The sequence below is a fragment of the Rhineura floridana genome, chromosome 8 (genome assembly GCF_030035675.1).
Source record: "Rhineura floridana isolate rRhiFlo1 chromosome 8, rRhiFlo1.hap2, whole genome shotgun sequence".
Taxonomy (NCBI): Eukaryota; Metazoa; Chordata; class Lepidosauria; order Squamata; family Rhineuridae; genus Rhineura; species Rhineura floridana.
The window spans coordinates 5,522,385-5,550,174 of record NC_084487.1 but is presented as its reverse complement, the minus strand read 5'-3'; the positions used below and the strand labels follow the sequence as shown (position 1 = coordinate 5,550,174).

At 43.4% G+C, this 27,790-nt stretch overlaps 1 protein-coding gene across 5 annotated transcripts in view; it reads right to left on the bottom strand.

Moving 5' to 3' along the window:
- Window positions 1-21,141: 21,141 nt before the first annotated feature.
- FBH1 (F-box DNA helicase 1) overlaps window positions 21,142-27,790 on the bottom strand; it is a 50,790-nt gene continuing 44,141 nt past the window's right edge. For all 5 annotated transcript variants that reach the window (XM_061638055.1, XM_061638056.1, XM_061638060.1 and 2 more), the window contains one exon: window positions 21,142-26,200. In XM_061638055.1, the coding sequence (XP_061494039.1) occupies window positions 26,030-26,200 (171 nt within the window). In that variant the 3' untranslated portion in view covers window positions 21,142-26,029. The remainder of the gene's footprint in view (window positions 26,201-27,790) is intronic.

The following is a 27,790-nucleotide window of genomic DNA, read 5'->3' as shown; positions in this document are numbered from 1 at the left end:
GCATTTTGTTTACTTAACTATTGGAGAGATAAGGCTGTCTGCACTGTTTATACTGTGATGTCACCAAGTTTGGAGTATTAACCCAATTGTTGCTGAAATAAGAAGTGGTTTTCCTATATTTTTCTTTTAAAATGGCAATTGAGAAAGTGGCTGAGAATCTGGAAATAACTATGTTTCAGAAAATAATGGATGAGATTGAGATAACGAAACAAAGCCTGCGACGGGGTTGTAAGGAGCTGAAAATTGAATTGAGTAAAATGACGCAGGAGATTAAAGATATAGGGGTCCCTGTGAGAGAGGTGACCCTGGAAGGGGTCCCTGTGAGAGAGGAGACCCCGGAGATTGGAACAAACGTGGAACAGGAAAAAGATTTGGAGTCTATGGACTTTAGAAATAAAATCTATTGTTTGGAGACACAGGAGATTAAAGACATAGGGGTCCTTGTGAGAGAGGAGACCCTGGAGACTGGAACAGGGGTCCCTGTGAGAGAGGAGACCCTGGAGACTGGAACAGGGGTCCCTGTGAGAGAGGAGACCCCGGAGATTGGAACAAACGTGGAACAGGAAAAAGATTTGGAGTCTATGGACTTTAGAAATAAAATCTATTGTTTGGAACTCAATGTTATCTCTGAAGAAATTAATGAAGATTCTAGAGATAAAGTTATCAATGGCATGGATAATCTTCTGGACTGGAATGATGTGATGGAGCCCAATATAGAGAAAATCTATGGAATTAACTGCAGCCATGTGACAATGGAAAAACTTTCAAGAGATGACCCAGTGTATTTTGAAAAAAAGAACAGAGATATGATTTTACAGCAGTATTTCAGCAACCTATTCAGAATGGATGGCAAGAAAATATTTGGGATAGAGGTAATTCCCATCAGACTCTTACTATATGACTATGGCTTTGACAGCAAGATTATTATGGAATACTGATAATGGAAGATTGGATACTGAAATTACTGGACTTAACAAGACTACTGAAGATGGAAGATGGAAAATGGAACTAATAGGGATAATAGAACAATGGCTATTGAAATTACTGAACCTAACAGATTCTGATGTGATGGATTAATTGAAATGTTTATTTTGACTATGGTTATGACAATAAGATTATCATAATTAGTAATGAGATGGATTAATCGATATGCTTATCTGGAAAAAAAAAAATTGATAGATATATTTCTTAAAGAATTGAAACCTCTCTTTGACTTTTTGTGGAAAGAATAAAGTAATGTTTATGAGATTTGATGATTAAGTAAGATAACTATTGGAGGAAAGTGATTTTATAATATGACTTATGAGACAGGATTGTTATATATTATAGACTTATAACTGATCTGATCTTTGACAAATGGGAAGTCAATATTTTACTCTTTATTTTTTATTTTTATTTTTATTTTATTTTTTTGTTTAACTATTTTTGATTTTGTTTTTTGTCTTTGAATGTTTTATGATTTCGTCTTGTATGTTTTATGAAAATTTGAATAAAAATTATTGAAAAAAAAATAAATAAATAAACACAAAAATACAGAGGAAGTAGAATCGTTCTTTTTATCCATAAGATAGCAATGGTGGTCTCTCCGCTGGTAAGGGAGGTGGGGAGGGAAGCAGAGGCCACAGCTCAGATCTTTCCACATCAAACCAAGTGCAACCCCCCCCCCTCAGCTAGCAAGCATAATCTCTCACTGAACCACCTTCCGGACCCTGCCCTGCCACCAACTAAGGGACACTCACCCTAGCAAACATTTTCCCCTGAGATGCAAAAAAGTTAAAATACTGCAAATGCAGCACAGTAGCCAGAGAGGATGGTGGAGGCCACTTTGTGTGCTAGTGCAAACACAGTATTCACACACACACATACACACGTTGTCATCTTTCACCTCCACAGTTCTTTATCCCCATTCTGCTGCTGCCTCCTTCTCCCCCTTTATCCATGTTCTTGCCCTACGGCTCCTTTCTCTCCACTCCATTCTTCTCGACCACCATCCATTGTTTTCTCCACTCCACCCCGTTTCACTCTCCACCTCCTCCCTCATTGCCTCCTACCCACCCACAGAGCATGAGGGAAGAGTGACGCTGCGCAGAAGCCCAGTTTGAGGCACATGATTTTCATCCACAAGTCAGAGGAGCAGAAGACTTCCCCTGCTCCCTCCCAAGTAATGCCCAAAAGTAATGCTGGAAACATTACAATTACTCCACAAAAGTAATAAAATTACTCCTAGTTCTATTACAATCAAAATGTAAAGGAATTACCTACTCGTTCCACAAAAAAGTCATGAATTACAAGGAATTTGTGCCTTGTAACTAATTACTTCCAAGCTCTGGGAATCACCCCTGCCTACTTTCAGACATATATTGAAAACTGTGTTTGAACCAGGCCTTTGCAACATGAATTTCCCCCCAACCAGCTGTTCCTGGTGCTTTTATCAGTGTTACTGTAACTTTATATGTTGCATACCGCCTTGCCGTATTTTTATGAAAAGTGTGGTCTATAAGGATTTAAATAAGTAAAACATCTGGAGGGCCAAAGGTTTCCCACCCCTGAGCTAAAGGCTGGGCAACCTTGCTAACCAGAGCTCCCTTTTGGACCTGACAAACAAGCACTAATGGAATTCATCTAGAGCACGTGGGAGGGCAATTAGGAAGTGCCCAAAATGCATTCAAGCACACGTCTTTAGGCAATATCCATATCCAACGACACACAATGCTACCAAATCTTGACCCTGTACAAGCTGGTTGGACAGCAGGCAGGGCAGCTAATGGCAGGCAGAGGCGGGGGGGGGGTCACCGGAGCAGAGCCAACTTGTTCTGGTTTTTCTCCCCATCCTTCAGAGATACTGTAGATACTTAAGCAATCCAGTGGGACAAGCAGTACGGTGAACATTTACTTAGCATCCAACTGAACTGGGTCTTCCCCTAGCTTGGGATGCAAAGGGTTGCATGCTGTGCTGTCACACTTGGCTGCATGCTAGGAATGGGTGAGAAATTTCATTTAGTTCTCACTTGAAACCAAATCTATCACATTTTGCTTTACGAAACAAGACGGGAACCGAAACAGCCATTCTTCAAAATTCGCACTTATTCGAATTTTGCGACGCAGTTCGCCAACCAAACAATGTTTACAAAAATGTATACGGTGGGGAAAGTGTGCATTATAATGAATATACGAGTGAAAACAATATACAAAAGTGCATTATGTGATGAGAAAGTCAAAACTGCCTATAAAAATGTGTTTATTAGGAGAAATCCGCTCTAAAATGCTGGAGAATTTTCATGATGATTTTTTTAAAAAAAACAAAATGCAAATTGCTGCAAAAATGTGGAGAGTTGAATTTAAGACTGGAGAAATGAGAGACTGAGAGAACCGAAACTGAGATCGCTTTCCATCTCTATTCTGTGCTGGGAGCAAAAGGATGTGGCTTCCACCACCGCTCCTTCCATCAACTCTGGTCCTCCAAGTTAAGCATCCCATTCCTTGAATGAGGAGTTCGGTCCCCAAGGTTGTGAGAGAAACTTGTTAGCAAAATCCGATGCATGGTTCCATCAGTGCCAGAGAAAACAGGCTGAAGCCTGACCTTCTCTGTATAGTCTTAGAAGGGGGACTTGCTCTTCGTGCATAGGAATGGAGCCTTCATTCACTTATTGTCTATGTATCAAGCTGCTGTAACAGCCAGGTTTTTAAAAAAGTCACAGTCTTGCTGCAAGATGTCTCGGGTTGTACGTTTGCAAACGGCAGGTAGGGTTCCACCTTTTCTTCTCACAGGGCTCCAAGAGAGGCAGATATTCAACCAGTGTAGCTTTCCCAAGAATGGAGATTTCACAAAGTTTTGGAGCCTGCTCCAATACAGGCATCAAAATGAACATGCACTAGATTTTCTGCAGCCTCAGATCAATTGCAAACCGCCACCATCAATTTCACGGCAGGCCAGGCAAGGCTCAACCCTAATAAAAACCCACAGAATCTGAAAAACCACTGAACATACACATCAAACAATATATAGTTGTCCAGGGTCTGGGTGTGTGTGTGTTAGCCCCTTTTCTGAGAGCAGGATCCCTATGTCTCCAGTGTCATACAAGCCAATCAGCATGAAAGGGGAATGAGTTAGCCACTAAGAAGCACAATGGGAAATTAGAGAACACTTGACCTCCATGACATCCTTATGATGAAGTCAAAAGAGGTGATGCCAAGAGTAAGATATTGCATATATGCTTTTAGTGTAACATTCATGGAAATTTTTAGATGTATTTTTATAATTGTTATATTCCTTTTTGTTTTGTATATGATTCATATTGTTCTTATGTTATGTATATTGTTTGAGATTTATTGTTTAGTTATGTTTACTTAAAATGGGAACAATTGTTTTTCTTATTATGTAGAATTTATATTGATTTTTTATGTTGTAAACCGCCCAGAGAGCTTCAGCTGTGGGGCAGTATACAAATGTAATAAATAAATAAGAAACATCTCACACATTTCCTTGTCTTTTCCTGCTGGCTGGAACCAATCAACGTGTAAGGAGGTGAATCAGCCACTGAGATGACTGTTCTCAATAGCTAACACACTCCCCTTTCATGCTGATTGTCTCCTAGGGATGTCTGTTGTTGTGGGAGAAAACATTAACAAGGATCTCATTCTTAACCCCACAGCAAAAAAAATGGGAGACAAAGGTGTGTGACTGTGTTCCAACCCAAAGCCTGAAATGCATTTGAGAGATGGTGCTTCAGCTTTTAATGATGTTGTATATGTGTGTGTGTGTGTGTTGTGCATGATAAGGTAAAATGCATGAAGGGAATTTTCTGAATTTGCCCCTACACTACTTACTGCCCACAAGCAGGACCTGAGTGCAACAGCAGTCATCCCACTTGTGATTCCTGGCAACTGGCATTCAGAAATATACTGACTCCAAAAGCTGAGCCAGAACTGTACCATAGTGGCTGGTAACCACTGATCCAATTGAGATATAAAATATTTCCTGGAGCAGAGTTGGGATTCATGCACCTTCCAGGCCTGTCCTGGCAATTGTATGCAAGGCCACATCTGCGACTGGACTAGATCTTTACTTTATGAAATCTGATGCCTGAAGGCAAGAAGGAGAATTCTTCCTCCAGAGCTGCTGCTGTTTTAACATGGTGCCTATGAGGCTCTCATCTCCTTGCCATTTTGGAGCTCTTCGAAGAAAAAAGAAAAACAGTGTGCTTTAAGATTCACACAACAGAGGAATATAATTTATTGTTATTACTAGGGGCTCTGCTTGCCAACCCCATGTACCATTGCCAACTCCACCTACCATTACTAATGCCCCTTTCCTCTGGGTCACCAAAGGCCCCCTCCCCCCATGGCTCACTGATCTCTCCCCTGTTCCCCTCAGGTGTCACCAGAGTTCCCCTCTTCTTTCCCCACCACCCCAGGGGTCACCAGAGCTCTCCCCTCCTGGTCAGTCTCCCACCCACCTGGTGAGGCCGCTCTGGGCCTTGCCACCGCTCCAGACCCCGTGGTTTGTCCTTGCTTGCCTCACAGGTAAGTTTCACACTACCCATGAATGCTTCTGTGCAGGCTGTGTAAGGTAGCATGACACATACAAAAATATAGGTAGATTATTTATTAGACTTGTTAGTTGCTTGTTACCCAAAGATCTCCAAGTGACTTGCAATACATTATAAACATAAATATAAATACAATATAACCATAAAACAGAACAAAGGATCCCCATAACAGCCACAGTGTGCTGCCAAAACATCATCATCATCATCTATCAAACGACTGGGGGAAAAGATGTCTTTACTAGGTGCCGAAAAGATGTCAATGAAGGCACCAGGTGGACCTTGCTGAGGACAGCCTTCCACAGCCAGAGAGCTACAACTGAAAAGGCCCTCTCCCTTGTGATCACCATCCAAGCCTCCCTAAGAGGGAGGACCTGGAGATGGACCTCAGAAGAAGACATAAGGTTCATTTAAAACCAACAAACATTTAAAAGGACAAAGGCAAGATAAGGCCTCCACAAAAGTTAGGAGCAGAGGAAAAGGCTGCACTAACAGAAGTGTAGTTTCCAAATCGCGGGAAGTATTAGTTCCCCTCGATTCAGCACTGGTTAGTCCTCATCTTGAGTACTGTGTCCAGTTCTGGTCTCCGCACAGCAAGAAGGAAGCCAACAAACTGGAACAGGTTCAGAGGAGGGCAACAAGGATGATCAGGGGACTAGAAAAAAAGCTGTATGAGGAGAGACTGAAAGAACTGGGCATGTTTAGCCTGGAGAAGAGACTGAGGGGAGATATGATAGCACTCTTCAAGTACATGAATGGTTGTCACACGGAGGAGGTCCGGGGTCTCTTCTCAATCGTCCCAGAGTGCAGGACACGGAATAATAGGCTCAAGTTGCAGGAAGCCAGATTTCGACTGAATGTCAGGAAAAACTTCCTAACTGTTAGAGCCATACGACAATGGAACCAATTCCCTAGAGAGGTCGTGGGCTCTCCGACACTGGAGGCCTTCAAGAGGCAGCTGGACAGCCATCTGTCGGGAATGCTTTGATTTGGATTCCTGCATTGCGCAGGGGGTTGGACTTGATGGTCTTATAGGCCCAACTCTACTCACAGGGTTGTTGGAAATATTCCATATACACACACACTGGAGAGGTAAAAATACACACACCCCATATAATAGTTTATTGCCAAAACCAGTTGGTCATTGCAGAACATTTTTTTAAAAAAATCAGTATTAGTTTCCTACCAAATAAAAGCAGTGACACCCAAGTAAGCCCTGCTTAATTGCTTTAAAAATAGGGTTGGAGGGAGAAAGATTTACAACGCAATCCTTTGCTATGTTCAGTCAAGAGGTCCCTTGATTCACAATCCTAACCATGTCTACTCAAAAGTAAGTACTTCTGAATTCAATGAGGTCTACTCCCAGATATATGGAATTAACATTGCAGAAAAGTGAGTATAGGATTAAAGCTTCATATTGGATGGTTTTCAAAACAGGCTATGCATTAGACAAGTAGACTGCCCTCTTCAACAGCCCAGGAAATTTTAAACTCGACTCCTTATAATTAGAAATGTGTAACACATTGTAATGGCATCATAAGCTGCATGTACACTTTTTCATATGTCTATTCAAAAATTATTTGAAAGATAAAATGTATAATATGCTATTTATGCAAGTAATTAAAAAAACCTGCATGTACACTTTTATTATAATCATAATGGAAATTGTTAACTGTGGATGCCTAAATCAAATTGGTCTGTCTCCAAGCCTCCTGGCCTCCTGGAACTCTGAGATAGCCAAATATAATATTAGCCATCGAATAGAGGACTTGGACCGCCAACATCTTTTAGCAAAGGCGTGTACTTCTTGCTCTCCCTGTCATTTTGGCCTTAATTTTCGTTTTCCACTTCCAGCGCTTTATCTAGAAGAGTTAAGCTTTCCAAATTACAGATTCCTATTTTCTAGGGTGAGATTTAACTGTTTACCATCCGCTCTGCTAACTGGTCATTTCCAAGGTATTCCTCTAGAAAAACGCTTATGCATTTGTAAGTCAAACAAGGTTGAAACAATTGAGCACGTACTTTTTGTTTGCAAGCTGTATAATGATATAAGGGGGAAAAAAAATTCTCCATTGATAATAAACTACCCCGGTAGACCCACTGAATGGTTAATTCAATATCTTTTGTCAGATAGAGTTAAGACTGTAACAGAACAAGTCACAAATTTTTCTATATAGCCCAGTCTATAAGAAATAGCCAAGTTCCCCCTTAGGTTTTTAGCAACCAAATTATTTTAAATTGTAATAATGTCTGATTTTCTTTTCATTGTGGCTGTATTGTGGATCTATGATCGTATATTAAAGGACTTTGACTTTGCAATTAATCATTTACTGGCTTAACCCTATACAGAAGCAATACAGACATAGAGACGACACATCTCCTATGTTAGCTTCATTCACCCCCCACACTTACGCATTCTTTTACAACAGGTTTTATAGCTTATTAGCTTCTTATCTCTGAGCTAATGACATACAGCTGTGGTTACTTTCTGTTAGCTCCTCTTTGATTTAACCCGTTCGTAGTCACATCTTCTACAGAAAAAACAATATGCTACCGTTAGGTCCAACAACCCCCTCCTTTTTTCTTTTGAAGACAGTTCTTTCCTCTTATATACACAGTTACATTCATTCATACACGTTGTTATATATATACATTACACATACCAAGCATGTTTACAAGTTTGATGTATGCTTCTTCGCATAGTGGCTTTTCGCATAGTGGCTTCGTCAATACAATACGATAAATCAGTGTCTTATGATTTAACACATTCAATGTATAAAGTGTCACCCTCTGTTGTTCCTTCTAGGTTTGACTCATATGTCTTGCCGTCTTGTAAACGTATAGTACTGATCTGGAATCTATCAGGTGGTTTTCCTATGTTTGCTCTTTCAGATCTTCTCAGTGCTATCTGAGGTTCAGCTTCCTGTGTTTTATTTGTATCTACACCCGTAAGCGCTGGTTCTTTTTCTTCTTGTTTTATGTCATGTTCCTGTTCTATTGCATTCTGTTCCTCTCTCTTTTCTCTTCTTGCTCTCTTCCTTCTACGTCCTTTCGTCTCTCCCATTCCTGGAGCAGCTTTCCCGAAACATACTGGACAGTAAGACCTTCATTTGGCATAGCTTCCAATGAACTTATAATCGGATCCCAGGAAGAGTTTAATGATGATAAGATTATGTACACCTGTTGCAATTGTGTGTGTACTACATCTCTCTCTTGTAGTTCCGCAAACAGTTTCTTTATCTCTAATAAGTGTGTAGACATTGATACGTCATCCACTAGCCTCATTTGATGCAATTTCCGTGCCAGGTATATTTTACTGCTTGCTGTTTTCCTGACATTCACGTCCTTCAATGATTGCCAAATGGCTCTAGCTGTAGGTTTATCCTGTATGTGTAGCAGTTGTGCATCGTCTACTGCCAATATTAGGTATGAACGTGCTCTTTCCTCCAAACGTTTCCATGGAGCTGGTGGTGGGTCCGCCAGTGGGTCGTTTTCAATCACCTGCCATAAATCCTCTTTGGTCAGGAATGCTTGCATTCTCAAACGCCAGCTGGAATAGTTGAGGTCGGTAAGTCGTTCTAACGGCATGCCTGCTGATAAGGAGACTGCCATTCCTATAGACATTACCTCCTTGTTTAATATATTTTAAGAACATAACATAAGAACATAAGAAGAGCCTGCTGGATCAGGCCAGTGGCCCATCTAGTCCAGCATCCTGTTCTCACAGTGGCCAACCAGGTGCCTGGGGGAAGCCCGCAAGCAGGACCCGAGTGCAAGAACACTCTCCCCTCCTGAGGCTTCCGGCAACTGGTTTTCAGAAGCATGCTGCCTCTGACTAGGGTGGCAGAGCACAGCCATCATGGCTAGTAGCCATTGATAGCCCTGGCCTCCATGAATTTGTCTAATCTTCTTTTAAAGCCGTCCAAGCTGGTGGCCATTACTGCATCTTGTGGGAGCAAATTCCATAGTTTAACTCTGCGCTGAGTAAAGAAGTACTTCCTTTTGTCTGTCCTGAATCTTCCAACATTCAGCTTCTTTGAATGTCCACGAGTTCTAGTATTATGAGAGAGGGAGAAGAACTTTTCTCTATCCACTTTCTCAATGCCATGCATAATTTTATACACTTCTATCATGTCTCCTCTGACCCGCCTTTTCTCTAAACTAAAAAGCCCCAAATGCTGCAACCTTTCCTCGTAAGGGAGTCGCTCCATCCCCTTGATCATTCTGGTTGCCCTCTTCTGAACCTTTTCCAACTCTATAATATCCTTTTTGAGATGAGGCGACCAGAACTGTACACAGTATTCCAAATGCGGCCGCACCATAGATTTATACAATGGCATTATGATATCGGCTGTTTTATTTTCAATACCTTTCCTAGATGCAGTAATGGCCACCAGCTTGGATGGCTTTAAAAGAAGATTAGACAAATTCATGGAGGACAGGGCTATCAATGGCTACTAGCCATGTTGGCTGTGCTCTGCCACCCTAGTCAGAGGCAGCATGCTTCTGAATACCAGTTGCTGAAACCTGCAAGAGGGGAGAGTGCTCCTGCACTCAGGTCTGCATGTGAGCTTCCCACTGGGACACCTGGCTGGCCACTGTGAGAACAGGATGCTGGACTAGATGGGCCACTGGCCTGATCCAGCAGGCTCTTCTTATGTTCATATATGCTCAGTTTGGCTTCTTTGGAATGCAGTTCACTGGACTTAAACCTTAGGCTGTAGGAATGCTATATTTACACATATAGCCTAGAATGGCCTCTTATAAAGAAGGATGGTATGATTCTGAATGTAGACAAACAAAAAAGAATCTAGCTCAATTAACCAGGGAAGTGAGGCACCAAAAGCTGGAAACTGAGCTCGAGGTTCTGGCCTCTTGCCGTTTAGCATATAAGGACCTTCTTAGGAAAAAGAAAAGGAGATACATGGCAGCTCAATGGAAAGACCCAGGGCTAGCAGCCCAGGAAAGGAACGAGAAAAAGTTTTGGGATTTGATCTCTATCTCAGAAAAGAGACCTAATTCAATATTGGAGGCATGCATTCCGGCAAACACCTGGCACACTTATAGTAATATTTTTGAAAGAGATAAAAATCCCGACTTTAACAGTCAAATTTCTAATCTGGATCCATTGGCAACTCTCCCAGAATGGCCCCTGGTCTCAGATCAAGAAGTGTGTAAACTTATCCATGCCTTAACAGCAGGAAAGGCACCTGGCGAGGACATGATCCCTCTGGAGGTTTTTAAGAATAACCCTGAATGGTGGTCCCCTCTCTTGGCCAAACTATTTTCGTATATCAACACCACAGGGCTTTTCCCCGAGGGATGGAAATTAAGTATCATATTCCCAATTTATAAGAAAGGAGATCAATCAAAACCACAGAATTATTGGCCAATTAGCCTATTGGATGTCAGCTCTAAGATATATAGTTGTTTCCTTCTTCACAAATTGACAGACTGGGCAGATGGAAAGAATATCCTACATCAGGAACAAGCTGGATTCAGGAAAGGTTTTAGCGCACTAGACCAAATCTTTCTGCTATACCACTTAATACACAAATATACCTGTGGCCCCTCTAGAAGGCTATATGCTGCCTTTATTGATTTCTCCTCAGCCTTTGATTCAATCAGTAGGAACCATTTGTGGGATAAGGTCGCAGGGACCAACATTGACAAGAGATTGCTGCTCTTAATCCGGGAATTTTACACAAACACATGTCTGAGGGTAAGAGTTAGCACAGATGGAAGATTGACTGAGGAAGTCTGTACTACCAAAGGAGTTAAACAAGGCTGTTTACTAGCACCTCTCCTGTTTAATCTCTATATTAATGATATGGTAACTGAGTTAACTTGCACAGAGCATTTCCCCCCTTCAATAGGCAACCGCAAAACTGCTATACTAATATATGGAGATGACTTGGTATTGCTATCTTTGAACAAAATTGGGCTGAAGAGAAGCTTGAGAAAACTCCATGATTACTGTATAAAAGAACACCTTGTAATTAATTATGCTAAATCTAAAGCGATGTTTTTGGCAGACGTCCCCCCAAGAGCAACTGGGTCTTAGGTGGTAATAAGATAGAACAGGTTTCCTACTTTAAGTATCTGGGAGTATATTTTGATGAGAAACATTCTTGGAACACTCATCCACAGAATGTTAAAATTACAGTGCAGAGAACTACTCGAGCTATCCTCAAATTCTTTTTACTCTAGGGGAGGCAGGTTGGTTAACCCTGCACTGAAAGTGTTCCTTGGGAAGGAGGCTCCCCAAATCCAATATGGTATTGAGATTTGGGGAATAAGGCAGAACAACTTGAAGGAGCTGGAAGTTTGCCAAAATAGATTTTTGAGATACTTATTGGCAGTACCTCCAGGGACCGCAGCCCCGTTTATCAGGACAGAGACAGGCATGGTTTCGGTTAAAGCTAGGGCCCAGAAGGCAGCCCTTCTATATTACAAGAGGGTCCTGGACATGACAGAAGACCGTCTTCCAAAGTTATGCCTGAGGGAGCAATGGAGGAAAGGTGGTTGGGCCAAGAGCTACTGATTTCTAAAAAAAACCCATTGGACTTTTTTTTATTATCCCTGGATTTAAAAATAAATGGAGAGACTGGTTATACAAGCTGGATAACAATCAGGATTTAGATCTAATTAAATCTTCAAATTTCTCCCACTGGTACTGTTGGTTGAAATCAAACCACGAAAGAGCCCAATACCTACAAATGCTCACTTTCTCCTCCCTGAGAGTTGCATTTACAGAACTATGTTTTCAAACTATGCCCTCGGCAGTTTCGGACGGAAGATATAAGCGAATTCCAAGAAACCTATGGCTCTATATCTGTGGTGGGGGAGAGGTAAAGGATATCCCTCACTAGCCAGAGCTTTGAAAAGTTACTTTTTTGAACTACAACTCCCATCAGCCCCAGCCAGCATGGCCACTGGATTGGGCTGATGGGATTTGTAGTTCAAAAAAGTAACTTTTCCAAGCTCTGCTTACTACCTATTATTTTGCCACCTATATCAGACCCCTAGAGAGAAATTCCTGGGACAGATTTTGACAGCTTTACAGGGCGAGACTCCTTATGTGAAAGTTTCTTGGTTACTGTCAAATTGTGACCCGTATGTTACATATAAAACAACTCTGTTCGCTAAGGCAGCGAAACATATTTGGGCAAATACCTTGAACGTAATCGCAGTGGATTGTACAGGGGACTCGTTAAATTGAATTTGTTTGTACTTTGTTTTTGTATATATATATATTCTTTCGGGTTGTGATGGCTTTTAGTCAAATACAATAGATGATGATGATGATGATATTTACACATATGTACAGGCTGAGCATAAGATGGAAGGCTCAAAGCTTCCCACAGATGCTGCTCCCCCATTGGGCTTCTAGGGGACTCCCCATTGCCACAGCATTGGATTCATCATCACAGAGAGAAAGCCAAATCTCTTTTCAGAGAAGAGGAATTATTAAACCACTCTGAGAATTCCAGCTGTGTGAATTGTAGCCATACATAAACCAAAAATGAGAAGCACAACATAAGAAGCGCCTGTTGCATCAGGCCAATGGCCCACCTAGTCCAGCATGCTCTGCTGACAGTAGCCAACCAAGAGCCTTGATGGGAAGTCTACATGGAGGGCCTGAACACAACAAACCCTTCATTACACCTTAAAATGTAAATGTACTGCCTTCAAGTCGAATCCTACTTATGGCGACCCTATGAATAGGGTTTTCATGTGGCTGAGGCAGCGACTGGCCCAAGGTCACCCAGTGTCACATCCAGGTTGGGACTCAGGAACCAGACCAGTTGGTGAAAGCAATTCAGTTTTTATTAAAGTAATATCCAGACAAAGACTACGTCTTCTCATGAAGTTTCACTACGAAATATAACCTGCGACTTGGAAGAGAGTTGACAGAACAAGGAACCACTATTCCCCGTCCCTTAAGAAGGGGGAAATCGAGCGCGAATTCTCTCACTCCGCCTCAAAGTGCTCTCATCCATCCCCCTCCTCTCCCCCTTCTTTTGTTGTCTCTTTTGCTGTCTCCTTGTACGTGGTGAAGGAGGTGCTACTGCCCCTCCCCTTCTGAGGACTCTGATTCAGGTATGGGGGAAAGCGGAGGGGCAAGGCCTAAACCGTCTGGCTGCTTCTCTTTGCTTTTCCCTGGGTCAGGAGGAGGCTGGATTCCCCCTTGCCCTCCCTCCTTCTCCAACTGCTCTAAGCTTGAAGGGGGAGGGGGTGTGTGGGAAACTCCTGGGAAGGATATGTGTCTGTGGGACCTTCAAGGTCTTTGCTGCCAGACAGTTCTATCTCTGAGATTCCCTCCCCCTCCTCTGCGTCTTCTTCACACGGCTCTGGCCAAATGACCCCATCCCCCTCTTCATCTTCTGAAACATCAGGGCCCCAATCCTGCATCCCGACACCATCCCCTTTCCCATGCTGTGCTTCCCCCCAACCTGTCGGCTTAGGACGATGAGGGAACCGTTGATGAAAGTTTTTTACTAAGTCTGGAGCATGGACATCGCTCTCATTTTCCCATGACCTGTCGGCTGGTCCATAACCCTTCCAGTGAATCAAATACTGTAGTTTATTCCACCTTCTCCTTGAGTCCAGAATTTCTGCCACTTCAAACTCAGATTGCTCATCCACTATTAACGGCGCCCCTGGAGATTCTACTGGTCTTAACTCACTGGGAGGGGCTGCTTTCGTTAACAAGGAGCGGTGGAATACAGGGTGTATTTTAAAAGTATCTGGCAACTTCAGACGATAAGCCACTGGATTGATTTGTGCCTCTATTTCAAAGGGCCCCACTTTCTTATCCTACAGCATCCTGCATTTGCCCGGCATCTGGAGGAAGCGGGTAGACAACCATACTTTGTCTCCTATTTGAAGGGGGGGGCGTCGATGTTGATCAGCAATTCGTTTATACTCCCTTTTGGCCTCGTCTAATTGTTGTTTCAGTACCTGCTGCACTGCCCGAAGCTCCTGCAGAAATTCCCCTGCAGCCGGTACAGGCATACTTCCTGTACTGCTAGGGAAAGCTTTGGGGTGGAATCCATAATTAGCAAAGAAAGGTGTTTGCCCAGTACTGGTATGCAAGGAGTTATTATAAGCAAATTCTGCAAAATGCAAATAGGAGACCCAATCAGTCTGTTGGTAAGACACATAACAACGTAAATACCTTTCCAGAACAGCATTAAGTCTCTCAGTCTGTCCGTCTGTCTGGGGGTGATGTGCTGAAGAAAGTTTTAACTCCGCCTGCAGCTGTTTCCAAACAGCCCTCCAAAATTTAGCTGTAAACTGAGTTCCCCGATCCGAGACTAGGCTATTGGGCAATCCATGCAATCGATAGATTTCCTTTATGAACAGTTTTGCTGTTTCTCTAGCTTCTAAGGCTCCAGAGCAAGGAAGGAAATGTGCCATCTTGGTCAATGAATCCACTATGACCAATATGGCTGTCATTCCCTGTGACTTCGGTAGATCAGTTATAAAATCCATGGAAAGGTCCTTCCAAGGTGCAGTCGGCGTGGGTAGAGGGTTAAGCAAACCTACCAGTTTTCCCGTGTCTGTTTTCGCTCGCATACAGACAGAGCAGGATTTTACATAGTTCTCAATGTCTCAGTGCATTTGAGGCCACCAGAAATCCTTAGCCACATTCTGAATGGTCTTAAAGATGCCAAAGTGCCCAGCCATGATACAGTCATGACATTGACACAAAATTCTGAGTCTTAGGTCCCCCTTTGGCACATATCTGGCAGCTTTAAACCATTACAGTCCATCCTTCCAATGGAAACTTACTTCTGAATCCTGGTCCTGTTCAATTTCCTGGATATATTGTTGCATGCATGGATCCCCCTGCTGTGCCTTCCTGAGCTCCTCTTCCCACGAAGGCTGGCATAATCCCAACATCAGCTTCTCTGGCGGGAAAATATACTGGGGGAAACTGCCAACTTCATCTCCTTTGTATTGCAGTTGTCTAGATAGAGCATCTGCTCTCTGATTTTTTGCATGGGCATGGTAAGTAATCCTGAAGTTAAACCTGGCGAAAAACTGCGACCAACATATCTGTCTTTGGTTCAGTTTCCTTGCTGTTTGCACACTTTCCAAGTTCTTATGATCAGAACGTACTTCTATCTGCTGCTGGGCTCCCTCTAAATACTGTCTCCAATTCTCAAATGAGTCCTTGATGGCTAACAGTTCTTTTTCCCACACTGTATAATTTCTTTCGGCATCCTTTAATTTTCTGGAGAAATACGCACAGGGATACAATTCCTTCCTGTCCATGCCTGGCTGCAAAAAAACCCCTCCTATAGCTAGGTCTGAAGCATCCGCTTCCACGACAAAAGGGCGGGTAGGGTCAGCAAAAAGCAAAATAGGCTTGGATGCGAATTTCCTTTTCAGTTCCTCGAAAGCTCTTGCTGCGTTCTCTGTCCATTGAAACTTTCCTTTTCCCCTTAAACAGTCAGTAAGGGGGGCTGTTAGCTTGGAAAAGCCTAAGATGAATTTTCTGTAGTAATTGGCAAATCCCAAAAAACGCTGTACGTCCTTCTTGGTGGTCGGCTGGCCCCAATCCAATACACAACTCACTTTTCCTGGATCCATCTCTACTCCTCCTGCCGAGATTCGGTATCCAAGGAAGTCCAAAGATGACAAGTCAAACCCACATTTCTCTAACTTGGCATACAAGTGATTCTCTCTCAGTCTTTTCAACACAGTTTTCACGTGTTGATCATGTTCTTTCTGGTTCTTTGAAAACACCAGAATATCATCCAGATAACAAATCACGTACTGATCCAAGAGGTCTCTAAACACTTCGTTCATAAACTTCTGAAACACGCCAGGGTTCCCACATAGCCCAAAAGGCATCACCAGGTATTCGAATTGACCATAAGAGGTGTTGAACCCGGTCTTCAATTCATCCCCCTCCTTCATTCGAATCAGATTATACGCCCCCTCTTAAGTCCAATTTCGTGAAGATTGTTGCAGAACGCAGTCGGTCTAACAACTCCGGAATCAAGGGCAAGGGATAACTGTTAGGTATGGTGATTTGATTTAAGTCGCGGTTATCATTACAGGGTCTGAGTTCACCTCCTTTCTTCTTCACGAACAGCAAGGGGGCCCCTGCGGGTGATTGTGAGGGACGGATAAATCCTCGCTTCAGGTTTTTGTCCAAAAACTCTCTCAGAGCTGCTCTCTCTGGCCCTGTAAGGGAGTAAATTTTCCCAGCTGGAATGCTTGCTCCTGGCACTAAATCAATAGCAGAGTCATAAAGGTGATGGGGGGGGCAACGCCTCTGCTTCCTTTTCATTAAACACATCTTCAAAATCCACATATTTCGAGGGAAGTACCACTTCCTTGGCCTCTTGCACAGCTCCTGCCAGGGCTTTTACGGTTATCTCTGGCTGACAGTTCTCGTGACAGTACTGAGAAGTGAACCATACAACCACATCCTTCCAGGCTATTTTTGGGTCATGCTTTGCTAGCCAGGGCATTCCCAGAATCACATCAAAGTTCAAGAGATCTGACACATACAAAGAAATGTGCTCTTCGTGCCCAGGAATTTCTAGCTTCAATTCCTCTGTGGCTCGAGTCACTCCACCCGACTTCAATGGTCTGCCATCAATAGTTTCAACTGACAAGGGGGTTTCTAATTTCCATTGGGAGATTTGGTGACGTTTTGCCAACTTTGCATCAATGAAATTGTTGGAGGCTCCACTGTCAATCAGTGCTGTAGAGTTGAACATTTCTCCTGTGGAAGTTGTAATCCTAATCGGTAGCACCAATACCCCTTTTGAAGGGGGCTGTGCTACCGGAGGCCCTTTATACACCGCGGCACCCAGTCCTCTGGCCTGCATGAGAGCTGGGTATTTTAGTTTCCCGACGGCCCTGTTTTATCTGCTTTAAGTCTGCATTCCCTAGCGACGTGTCCCGGCTTGGAACAATAAAAACAGAGATGTTCCCAATGACGCCTTTCTTTTTCCTCCTCCGAGAGCTTCGGACGAGCCCCTCCCAACCCTTCTCATCACCCCGGGAGTCGGAGGGATTTTACTGCGAGAGGCTGAAGCTGAGTACCTCTGTATGTCCTGTTTCTTCTCTAGGTGCCTTCCTTCCAACCAGTTGTCGATTTGTAGGCACAGTTGAATAAGCCCAGGCAGATTCGTTGGGGGTGTAGTTCTGGCCAGATCATCCAAGATTTCAGCATGCAGTCCACTTTGGTACATAAACATCAGGGCTAAGTCATTATAACCAGTTTCCTGAGCCAGAATTTTAAAGGCATTGGTATATTCTGAAACAGTTCCTTTCCCTTGCTTCAAAGCGCCCAATTGCCTCGCCACAGTCTCAGCTCTTTGAGGGTCCTGAAACTTCTCGGTCATGGCTTGCATAAATCCTTGATACCTTCCTAGAATGGCATCCTTTCTTACCAGATAGGGAGTGACCCACTTGGCCGCTTCCCCTTCCAATAGACGGATCACGAAGGCCACTTTGGCTGCATCACTAGGAAATTCTGCATTCCTAATGTCCAGATACATTTCACATTGAGCCACGAAGGTAGAGAGTTGATCACTCTGTCCTGCATATTTAGGTGGTAGTCCAATCGGGATCTTAACCACAGCGGCTGAAGGGGCTGTCCGCATTTGGTCTATCGTGACTTTCAAGGTCTGATTGTCAGTTTTCAATGCCCTAACTGACGCCAACAAGGTTTGGACATCTGCCTGTAAATCTGCAACAGTAGTCCTCAGCCGTCGCACTTCCTCCGCCTCAGAAGTGGGATTTGTCCCCCCTGCTGCTCCCTTTTCCATCTTGTCACGTTCAAGTGGTGAAAGCGTTGATTGTTGGGTAGGTGGTTCTGTCAAGCTATCGTATCCAGGTTGGGACTCAGGAACCAGACCAGTTGGTGAAAGCAATTCAGTTTTTATTAAAGTAATATCCAGACAAAGACTACGTCTTCTCATGAAGTTTCACTACAAAACATAACCTGTGACTTGGAAGAGAGTTGACAGAACAAGGAACCACTATTCCCCGTCCCTTAAGAAGGGGGAAATCGAGCGCGAATTCTCTCACTCCGCCTCAAAGTGCTCTCATCCATCCCCCTCCTCTCCCCCTTCTTTTGTTGTCTCTTTGGCTGTCTCCTTGTACGTGGTGAAGGAGGTGCTACTGCCCCCTCCCCTTCTGAGGACTCTGATTCAGGTATGGGGGAAAGCGGGGGGGCAAGGCCTAAACCGTCTGGCTGCTTCTCTTTGCTTTTCCCTGGGTCAGGAGGAGGCTGGATTCCCCCTTGCCCTCCCTCCTTCTCCAACTGCTCTAAGCTCGAAGGGGGAGGGGGTGTGTGGGAAACTCCTGGGAAGGATATATGTCTGTGGGACCTTCAAGGTCTTTGCTGCCAGACAGTTCTATCTCTGAGATTCCCTCCCCCTCCTCTGCGTCTTCTTCACACAGCTCTGGCCAAATGACCCCCTCCCCCTCTTCATCTTCTGAAACATCAGGGCCCCAATCCTGCATCCCGACACCCAGTGAGTTTCATGGCTATGTGGGGATTTGAAACATGGTCTCCCAGATTGTAGTCCAACACCTTAACCACTACACCACACTGGCTCTCATACCTCCCATAATGTTCAACCATACCATTGAGACAAGGCGGCAGTTTTCCTAGAAACAAACTCTCAGACCCTCCTCCACTAGCTTTATAGCTAGCTAAGAACTGGGTGCAACTGTGGAGGGGGCCTTCCATTTAAAGTCACAGATCCATTTCCTGAAAGGTGTATGAAGCGACTTGGGAAGGAATTGGGCTCAGCTGTCCTGGAGTGTTAATATGGACTGTGCTTTTTAGGAAATGTTGTGTATGACATGGGAATGCATGTCTGTTCGTTGAGGAAGTTATAGAAAGTTCACCTGCCCAAACATTACTTGACCTGGCCTGGAGACACAGGCAGTGTGGTTTGAGGCAACATGGGAAGCAAGGCCCATTGTACTGAATGAGACTTGTGCTTGGGACTTACTTTCATGTAATGTGTTACAGGCAGTGGGAGCTGGTGACTCCATGTCTGCAGAGTAGTGGGATCCACTCTGGACTTAGTCCTATCTTTCAAGAAGCTGTCCCCTTTTTTTCCGGCGTGAGAGGGATTGATCGGAAGTTGAGAGTTATTCACACAAGGAGTCATTAATTCATTAGTTTCTGTTGCAAGCTGCTTTCAGCTCAGCTTTGACCTTGGAAAAAGCTGCATACAAATAACTGTTAATCAAATCAACCTGTCTTTGTCTGAGCAGATCTTTCTAACTCCACCCATAAGTAAACTGAGCCAGTATTCAAGCTTTCCAGCTGTCATTTAAGGCTGTAATTATAAACTAGAGGTTACCAAACTTTCCCCCCACAAATTAAGAGGTCCACCAAGACCCTCAGCAATTATTCCTCTGCCTGTGTAGCAACTGTAATGTGTTGTGCTAGATGGTATGATTTTTTCATTGTATTTTTACAGACACGCCACGGACCACTTGAATGAACCTTGCAGACCACTGGACCAGCTGTAAGCCAGAAGTTCCCAAACTGTGATCAGCGGACCATCAGTGGTCTGCAAGTTTCATTCAGGTGGTCCATGGCATGTGCACATTAAATATTCATATTGATTTTAATTGTATTTGTATTGCTTCTCTTATTTCCTGTATTTTCTTTTATTGCATTCCATGGAATGAAAGTTGTAATACAGTAAAATACAATGGAAGAAATAAAGTAAGCAATACAAATACAATTAAAAATCACACAGCACCTAAGCACAGCACGTTACAATTGCTACAACAAGCAGAAGAATAATTTTGCGGCCACCAAGACCATCAGCAATTTTCATGCGGTCTGTGTGGGAAAACATTTGAGAGCCACTGCTATAAGCATACTTGCTTGGAAACAAGTTCTTTTGAGAATATTGGGACCTGAGTATTCAACTGGTAAAGCTTTTTCCAGCATGGAGAAACAGTTGGGGGAAACCATGCCTGTTAAATTCCTGCCTGACATGCAGCTCTTAAAAGCCACAAATGCTGTGCCCGAGTAAAAGATGGCAACCCTAAAAGGGTTCATCTACATGGTGGTTTGCCGTGTGCCTGGTGCTACTTGCATCCCCTTTTAATCTGGATGGTTCACATGACGTTACCGGCAAACAGAAGCTATCGTGCAGTTTTCCCTCTGTAAATCCATACTATATCAATCCACTGACAATATGAAAAGTTTAGAATACGGCTCCATTTTGCTCCACGCATCTTTAGATGGCTTGCTTCTATGCTCTTTAGTGAGCGGATGAATCATCACATTCTGCTACTCCCCTTTCTCCACCCACTAACTCTCCCATGAATTCCATTTTGCTTCCAGTGATTTCTCTAGCAACTTCTGACTGCTCTGTCCTCCTCCCTTCACAGTTTGATGCAGCCCTCCCTTCTTTCCCAAGGAAACTTCCTTCACTTCTTATTTTTATTTGATTTATATCATGCCCTTCCTCCCAACAGGAGTCCAGGGCGGCAAACAAAAGCACTAAAAACACTAAAAACATCATAAAAACAGACTTTATAATACATTAAAACAAAACATCTTTAAAAACGTTTAAGAAAGCTTTCAAAATATCTTCTTGTAACAGACTAGTGATGGGCTCTGTTTCCACAGTAATGCTAATCAGAATTGCCATCGGATTTTACCATTCTGAGAGAATTTTGAAATAATATCTCTGCGCACCTGGTTTCCGATTCGCCCCGATTCCTTTTTTTTTAAAATCACTTTGAAATCATTGATAATAGGATCAATACTTTTATCGATGTATTTTCTATCATTACAGAGTTGAGAATAAACATTTATACCAGTGGAAATTCATAAATATTGATTATAATACGGACAATTCTCCACAAAGCAAAACAAAAAATTACGCAGAAGATTGGAAAAATGGTAAGATACTGAAAGGAAAAGGATCATTAACAACCACCAGGGGGCCACACTTAAAACCTGAACATAAAAAAAGGAGAGGATCTCATCCCTATGAAGGACCAGGGAGAAGAGGTGCCGCATGGTGACCCCACTTCTCATCAACTCCCAAAATACATTATCTCCTCCTAACACACTAGTGTAAAAGGTAGGAGAGGGCTGCTTGCATGACTGAAAGATCAGCAATGGTGAGCTGGGAAAAGGAAGAAGAGCAGAGAGCAGATGACCCCACTTTCTTTTCATCTGCCAAACTTCAGGAAGCGATGGGGGCAGGAAGGAGTAGAAATACTGCGCAGGTCAAAAATATTTGCACATGCCCAGTAACTGAGAAACCAGAGGGAGTAAAAATGCAAAATTAGAGGGCAGGGCCAGAAAGAAACAGCGACACTAATCCTTCCCAGAGGAAGTGTTGACAGTGCAAATCTATTATGATTGTAAAAGCTGTGTATTTGCTACAAAGAAATGCTCCCATGTGGATAAGCCCAAAGCTAACTCTGGAGATGAGCTGCTTTCCTTTTCGCACATCAGCCCTGCCATCTAGTGGCCACTGAGGACTTGGCTCTGTACATGCAGCACAATAAATAAAATGCAGAAAGCTGGCATTTTTAAATCAGGGATGGGGTGTACCTGTGGCCCTCCAGATGTTGTTGGACTCCAAATCCTGGCAGCCAGCATGTCCAGTGGTCAGGGATGGGGGATGGAGTCCAGCAACATCTGGAGGGTCAGCCACCTGTTTTAAATGCAAGGGTCAACGCCCCTTGTTGAATTTCAGCTTATTGTTTTGTATTCTGCAAGTGCTGGCCTGTTAATGAAGTTTTTCTGGGTTTTTTTTTAAACAACAGATTTGTTGTGTTTGTTTCATTGTTGTTAATTAGACCACAGATGAAGACTTTTATGTTAAAAGGTGTCTGGTATACACTGAAATATACTGGATAGGACTTGGCCTATTTATTATTGGGGTATGGATGTGAAAGTTGGGACAATGAAAAAAGCAGATAAGAGAAAGATCAACTCATTTGAAATGTGCTGTTGGAGGAGAGCTTTGCGGATATCATGGACTGTGAAAAAGACAAATAATTGGGTGTTAGAACAAATTAAATCAGAACTGTCCCTAGAAGCTAAAATGATGAAACTGAGGTTATCATACTTTGGACACATCATGAGAAGACCAGATTCACTGGAAAAGACAATAATGGTGGGAAAAACAGAAGGGAGTAGAAAAAGAGGAAGGCCAAAGAAGAGATGGATTGATGCCATAAAGGAAGCCACAGACCTGAACTTGCAAGATATGAACAGGGTGGTTCATGACAGATGCTCTTGGAGGTCGCTGATTCATAGGGTGGCCATAAGTCGTAGTCGACTTGGAGGCACATAACAACAACAAATTGGGGTGTTCATGTGTGTATGTATATATTTGAAAATTTATAGTTTATTGAGCTTTACAAAATAAAAGATAAAGATTCTCAGAGAAGCTACACTGATTAAAAAAGAAAGAATAGGGTCCCTTCCAACTACCTCTTGGCATTTTAACAGGGAGAAGTTAAGTTTAAACAAAAACACACATTTTATCATTGCTCATCTTGAGCCTTTGGAACTGGGCACGCTCAAGTGTGAGGCATGATACTCCTGTTTACTCGTGTGTCCCATGGATTTCAATGAGGCTTACTGTCTAGTAAGGATGTGATTAGGAGTCAACCCTTTATGTATATATCACATGGATCTTTATTCCATCTTCAGTTAATATTCCCAGGTTGGTTTGCAAAAGGAATAAACCAATTAAAACACACACACACTTCATTTCTTAAATTTATATCCTGTCCTTCCGTCCAGAAGGAGCCCACTCACAGGTTTTTGTCCAATTTAACAAAAGCTTAACAAGTAGAAAAAATTGCGGGGTGGGATCAAGGGTTATTCATATACAAAATTGCCCAAATTAATATCACACACAGGGTTGTATCAAACTTTAAGTCCTCTTCAGAGGAGAGTCACTGAAATTAATGGGCATGACTAACCTAGGGCCATTAATTTCAATGGATCTATTCTGAGTAGAATATAATCCATAATTAATAATAAACTATCTTACTGGGTAACGCCTACATATAATAGTAAAATCCAGTTTTATCTTATACATGGTAATATCAAAACTTTGTGAACTCATAACCTGCATTTGCCAATAACCTGTATTTCTTAACTCTATTATCTAACTTTATCACAAAAGTGGTTTTGTCTTAATTAGATCCAGGGAACAAATACAAAAGGGTGTTAGCTTAGTCATTAGAACAAGCTCCCATCCTTCATTAACCCATTTCTCAGCATTCGTATATATCGCTATTTTATTCTAATAAAGAATTCTGTATTTTTTAAAAAGTACATTTCCCTCCTTATCTCTGACATTGATCACAAAAGCCACCCTTGTTTGATTCCCCCTTCCCACCTGCAAACACAATTTTTTAAAAAAAGTTTAGCTTCCTAAAAGCTTGGCTCCAAGGTGTCCAAGCGGGAGGCTCATGGACAAGACTCAAATATATAAAAGCACATTCATTAAGATTGTGTGAAACTATGGGCAGGGGGCGTCACAGGCACACTGAAAGATTATACAGGATACACATCCCAAATTAAGACAGTAATGCCTAAGGGCAAGTTTAGATGCTACTACCAAGAGCACATATGTCTCTCTCACACACACACACTCTCCTCGCTCTCACACTCTCTCGCTCTCACACTCACTCTCTCACATTCACTCTCACACTCACTCATTCACACTCACACACACACTCTCCTCGCTCTCACACTCTCTCGCTCTCACACACTCTCTCACATTCACTCTCACACTCACACTCATTCACACTCTCTCACACACACACTCTCCTCGCTCTCACTCTCTCGCTCTCACACTCACTCTCACATTCACTCTCACACTCACTCATTCACACTCTCTCACACACACACACTCTCCTCGCTCTCACACTCTCGCTCTCACAGTCACTCTCTCACATTCACTCTCACACTCACACTCATTCACTCTCTCACACACACACACTCTCCTCGCTCTCACTCTCTCGCTCTCACACTCACTCTCTCACATTCACTCTCACACTCACACTCATTCACACTCTCTCACACACACACGCTCTCACACTCTCTCGCTCTCATACTCACTCTCTCACATTCACTCTCACACTCACACTCATTCACACTCTCTCACACACTCACACTCTCACTCACACACACACTCACACACTCCTCTGCAGCACTTGGTACAACTTGACATCATCAAGCTGCGTGTTTCCGGATATCCCCCTCTACCTGATTGGCTGATGATGATGGGGGAAGAAGAAAACACACACACTGTAATGGACATCAGGATTCAGCCTAAGTTGTCCCATTCAACATGGAGAAAAAGCAAGGCTGACACAGGTCTGCTGCATGGGGCAGGAGCCGCAGGTTCCTTGCACTGCATAGTTCTGCCCTAAATGCTGCAATTTATGGCTCAAGATTCCTCTTTGGAAAGAAACATTTTTTTGTAATTTCAAAAAGCAACCCCAAACACTTCAGAGGTAAAATGCAGGTACCAGCAAGACCCCCAATTTGGAGACTTGAAAAACATGGTGGGGAAAACTTGGATGCTTTATGTAACCTTTCTAGAACTGAATCTGAGCAGAATCTGGCCAGGAATCTTAATCTTGCTCACAGGTGCTGTTCTGGAAGTATCACATTCCCAGGTAAAAAATAAAAATAAAGCAAGTAGCACAGCCTCGTGGAATAACTTGGAAGAAGCAACCCTGGTCGTGCAGGCGGAGCCAATGTGGTGTCCTCCAGACGTTTTCGACTACAACTCCCACGGGCCCAAGCCAACTTGTATGATGGGGAGTTGCAGTCCAGCTACATCTGGAGGGCACCATGTTGGCTATCCCTGTGCTACTGGCAAGCTAGGCCTTCTGCTATAGGAGTGAGCAGCATCCTTTGGCCTCTGAATCTCATCCCAAGACATCCCAATCCCTACCTTTTTGTACACCGCCCAGAGAGCTATTTGCTATGGGCGGTTTATAAATGAAACAAATAAATAAAATGAAACAAATAAAATATCAGTGCAAGATGAGTAATACATTGGCCATTATGCTACAAAATCCTAACCACATTCCCCATCAAGCTCCACCTATGCCACATGGCACCAACAGGCACAAGTTGGTAGTTACATGTACATGGAAGAACTAGCAGGGGTATCTCATGTCCGACAACAGCAACTTGGAGGGTGAAGGCAAAACAAGCTTGCCTCTCCCCCCAAAAACACTGCAAAGAGGTATGCCAAACTCCTGATTGATCAATAACATTTCTACAGACTGTTCTTTTCCTTTGCTCTCCTTGGCTCACGCCAACCGAGTTCTACCAGGAAGCGCCTGGAGAAGCCATTTCTAACAAAATCGCATTCTCATCCGCAGTCTTTCATTTGTTTGGCGTGTTGTTTTTTTTTAAAAAAAAGTACTCTCCCAGTCAAAATGTAATCCCCCCCAGCACAGCCTTCTCCAATTCAAAACCATTCAAAGAGGATCCGGACATTCTGCGGGATCTCGAAGACTTCTTCTGGAGAGTCCATCATCTCCACCACCTCAGGAGTCACGGTCAGCCACACCAGAGGTCCCAGGCGCTGTTGCACGCAGAAGTGGCAAAGGAAGCCCTCGGGATCTTTGGTGCCGTCACTCTGCCGGGAAAAGATTCAGAGAACCTATGAGGTCCACAGGGCTCTGCAGATAAAGCGCGCTCACCCGCTTCATGTGAGGAAGAGAGGAAGGCAGAATGCACGAGAGGAAGACAGTGCCTGTTTCCCCTGCCACACCTGCTCGCCATGCCCCTCTGGAAGCCACACATGCACAGTTGGCCCGGAAGGATCCTATGCAACTAGGACAGAGAGCCAGCACGGTGCCCTCCAGATGCTGTTGGACTCTCAACTCCCAACAGCCCCAGTCAGCATGGCCAATGGCCAGGACCGATGGGAGCTTGAGTCCAGCAACATCTGCAGGGCCGCAACTTCCCCAGCCATGATGTAGTCCAATGGTACCCAAACGTCTTCCCCACGGACCACTTGAAAACCAGCGAGGGCTTTGGTGGACCACTTAATGCTGTGTGGTTTTTAATGGTCTATTCCAGCCTTTCCCAACCAGTGTGTCTCCTCCAGATGTTGTTGGACCACAACTCCCATCTTTCCTGACCATTGGCAATGCTGGCTGAGGCTGATGGGAGTTGTGGTCCAACAACATCTGGAGGCACACTGGTTGGGAAAGGCTGGCCTATTCGTTGCTTCTTTTATTTCTTATTCATTGCATTTTATTGTATTACAGTTTGCATTCCAATTGTAATGTATAAAAAAATACAATATAGGAAATAAAAGAAGCAATAGAAATGCAATTAAAAATCAATATGAATATTTAATGTGGGCACACCCCAGACCACATGAATAAAGCTTGTGGACCACCGGTGGTCCACAGACCCGTTTGGGAACCGCTGGTGTAGACATTTCTAAGGTAGATTGTTGTTGCTATGTGCCTCCAAGTCAACTACGTCTTATGGCGACCCTATGAATCAGCGACCTCCAAGAGCATCTGTCGTGAACCACCCTGTTCAGATCTTGTAAGTTCAGATCTGTGGCTTCCTTTATGGAATCAATCCATCTCTTGTTTGGCCTTCCTATCTAAGCTAGATAGACCGCCCATATAGGATTAGCTTGAAACAGTCCTATTCATCTAGAGAGCTTACCTTTGGCCAATCAGGGTTCTCACATTGCAAGAAAGAGCTCTATGTACCTAAAGCCCTTTCATGCTAATCCTGTACACGTAGCAGTCAGAGGGGCGTGGCCAGCAGGCATACTGGGGTAAACTAGGGGATGCAATGCTGTTTTCCTCTCACATCTTCCCTTTAGAGATCTGCAAGGAGCTTCCCACAGAGAAAGTATGACGTCTGTTGTCGCTTCAGGCTGGGTGAGCACACCCTCTTGGTCTTAGCAACACCATCTCTGCACCAAGTTCAGATGCCAAAGTTCTCAAAAGTGGTTATTCCACTACTAGAAGAACTTCTTTTCACCCGAGGTCTACTGGTTTTGCACTGATTAAATGTGTGCGATTGCTATTCTGACACAGTATCCATGCAGCCATCTATAACTGTTGGTTTAAACATGCACACCTTGTATAGGAATATGTGAGTGTTTCTTCATTCTCACCTAACACCAGCATTGTAACACTATGCTGTAATGCTCATTTTCTGTCACTAGGTGCCACTATAGTGCTATTTGCTGCCT